The 3,084-nt window shown below is 42.1% G+C and overlaps 1 protein-coding gene and 1 non-coding gene across 2 annotated transcripts; both read left to right on the top strand.

Annotated features, from left to right (window-relative positions):
- Positions 1-762: 762 nt before the first annotated feature.
- On the top strand, positions 763-2,166 carry LOC132524297 (nucleosome assembly protein 1-like 1). The gene is given in 2 exon segments (XM_060156155.1): positions 763-1,877; positions 1,879-2,166. Coding segments are annotated over 2 exon segments (1,188 nt in total). The 5' UTR covers positions 763-848; the 3' UTR covers positions 2,038-2,166.
- Positions 2,167-2,210: 44 nt separating this feature from the next.
- LOC132524995 (U6 spliceosomal RNA) lies at positions 2,211-2,317 on the top strand. Its single transcript, XR_009542130.1, has one exon. It is a non-coding gene; the product is annotated as a U6 spliceosomal RNA (small nuclear RNA).
- Positions 2,318-3,084: the final 767 nt, after the last annotated feature.

Raw genomic sequence — 3,084 nt, 5'->3', positions numbered from 1 at the left:
GTCAACACTTGTTATTGTCTGGTTTTTATTTTTTTAATCTTTTTTAACTTTTATTTTATATTGGAGTATAGTTATGGTTTTGAAAAATTATTATTATAACCATCCGAGTATGTGTAAAGTGGTATCTCATTTGTGGTTTCCGTTTGCATTTCCCTAATGACCCATGATGTTGAGCATCTTTTCATGAGCTCATTGGCCATGGGTATATTTTCTTTGGAGAAATGTCTTTTCAAGTCCTTCCCTCATGTTCAAACTGAACCATTTGGGGTTTTTTTCTTGAGTTGTAAGAGTGTTTTATATAATCTACATACTAGACTCTTGCAAATATTTTCTCCTATTCTGTAATTTGTATTTTCACTCCGTTGATAGTGTCCTTTGATACCCAAAATCTTAAAATTTTGGTGGGGGGGCTTCCCTGGTGGCACAGTGGTTAAGAATCTGCCTGCCAATGCAGGAGACATGGGTTCGAGCTCTGGGTCCGGGAAGATCCCACATGTCGCAGAGCAACTAAGCCCATGCACCACAACTACTGAGCCTGCACTCTAGAGCCTGCACGCCAAGAGCCCGTGGTCCGCAACAAGAGAAGCCACCACAATGAGAAGGCTGTACACCTCAACGAAGAGTAGTCCCTGCTCTCCACAACTAGACAAAGCCCAGTGCATCAATGAAGACCCAACGCAGCCAAAAATAAATAATTTTTTTTTTTTTAAAAATGAAAGAGCTTTTTTAGCACCATCTGCTCGCCACACCGCCTTCTGCTCCTCCCGTCGCCGTCCGGAGTCGCTGCCTGCGCAGCTCCAGCCGCCTGGCTCCCCGTGCTAGTCACCGATATTTGGCGCTCATACAACATGGCAGACATAGACAACAAAGAACAGTCTGAACTTGATCAAGATTTGGACAACGTTGAAGAAGTAGAAGAAGAAGAAACTGGTGAAGAAACAAAAATCAAAGCACGTCAGCTGACTGTTCAGATGATGCAAAATCCTCAGATTCTTACAGTCCTTCAAGAAAGACTTGATGGTCTGGTAGAAACACCAACAGGACACATTGAAAGCTTGCCTAGGGTAGTTAAAAGACACGTGAATGCTCTCAAAGACCTTCAAGTTAAATATGCACAGATAGAAGCCAAGTTCTATGAGGAAGTTCATGATGTTGAAAGAAAGTATGTTGTTCTCTATCAACCTCTATTTGATAAGCGATTTGAGATCATCAATGCTATTTATGAACCTACAGAAGAAGAATGTGAATGGAAACCAGATGAGGAAGATGAAATTTCAGAGGAACTAAAAGAAAAGGCCAAGACTGAAGATGAGAAAAAGGATGAAGAAAAAGAAGACCCCAAAGGAATTCTTGACTTTTGGTTGACCATTTTTAAGAATGTTGACTTGCTCAGTGATATGGTTCAGGACCATGATGAACCTATTCTGAAGCACTTGAAAGATATTAAAGTGAAGTTCTCAGATGCTGGTCAGCCTATGGGTTTTGTCTTAGAATTTCACTTTGAACCCAATGAATATTTCACAGATGAAGTGTTGACAAAGACGTATAGGACGAGGTCAGAACCAAATGATTCTGATCCTTTTTCTTTTGATGGACCAGAAATTATGGGTTGTACAGGGTGCCAGATAGATAGGAAAAAAGGGAAGAATGTCACTTTGAAAACCATTAAGAAGAAGCAGAAACACAAGGGATGTGGGACAGTTCATACTGTGACCAAAACAGTTTCTAATGACTCTTTCTTTAATTTTTTTGCCCCTCCTGAAGTTCCTGAGAGTGGAGATCTGGATGATGCTGCTGAAGCTATCCTTGTTGAGGACTTTGATGTTGGTCACTTTTTACATGAGTGCATAATCCCGAGATCAGAGCGCATAATCAAGATCAATATACTTTACTGGAGAAGTTATTGAAGATGATGATGATGATTATGATGAAGAAGGTGAAGAAGCGGATGAGGAAGGGGAAGAAGGAGATGAGGAAAATGATCCAGACTATGACCCAAAGAAAAATCAAAACCCAGCAGAGTGCAAGCAGCAGTGAAGCACGATGGTCTACCTTCTGCTTCCCTGGAAAGGATGAATTTACATCATTTGACAAGCCTATTTCAAGTTTTTTGTTGTTTGTTTGCTCATTTCTGTTTTGCAGCCTAAAATAAAAATGTCAAATATAATTAAAAAGAAAGAAAGAGAGAGAGAGAGGAAGAAAGAGAGAGAGTGCTTGCTTCGGCAGCACATATACTAAAGTTGGAACGATACAGAGAAGATTAGCATGGCCCCTGTGCAAGGATGACACGCAAATTCGTGAAGCGTTCCATATTTTTGAAAAACAAATGCCGCATGCTAACATGTATATATGGAATCTTAAAAAAAAAAACAAAAAACGGCTTCCCTGGTGGCACAGTGGTTGAGAGTCCGCCTGCCGATGCAGGGGACACGGGTTCGTGCCCCGGTCCGGGAAGATCCCACATGCCGCGGAGCGGCTGGGCCCGTGAGCCATGGCCGCTGAGCCTGCGCGTCCGGAGCCTGTGCTCCGCAACGGGAGAGGCCACAACAGTGAGAGGCCCGCGTACCGCAAAAAAAAAAAAAAAAAAAAAAGGTTATAAAGAACCTAGGGGCAGGACAGGAATAAAGATGCAGATGTAGAGAATGGACTTGACACAGAGAGGGGGAAGGGTAAGCTGGGACGAAGTGAGAGTGGCATGGACTTATTTATACACTACCAAATGTCAAATAGATAGCTAGTGGGAAGCAGCTGCACAGCACAGGGAGGTCAGCTCGGTGCTTTGTGACCACCTAGAGGGGTGGGATAGGGAGGGTGGAAGGGAGACGCAAGAGGGAGAGGATATGGGGATATAGGTATACGTACAGCTGGTTCACTTTGTTATACAGCAGAAACTAACACACCACTGTAAAGCAATTATACTCCAATAAAGATGTTAAAAAATTAAATTAAATTAAAAATACACCTTTAAAAAGAGAGAGAGAGAGAGAGGAAGGAAGGAAGGGAGGAAGGGCAGAAGGGAGAAAGAGAAAGATAAAGAGAGGGTAGGAAAAATTGGATCACTGTAAATAAAAGAGATTAAAGAGA

Source organism: Lagenorhynchus albirostris, chromosome 8 (genome assembly GCF_949774975.1).
Source record: "Lagenorhynchus albirostris chromosome 8, mLagAlb1.1, whole genome shotgun sequence".
NCBI classification, from domain to species: Eukaryota; Metazoa; Chordata; class Mammalia; order Artiodactyla; family Delphinidae; genus Lagenorhynchus; species Lagenorhynchus albirostris.
Note: the sequence above shows the minus strand (reverse complement) of the source record. Positions and strands in the feature narration are given on the sequence as shown.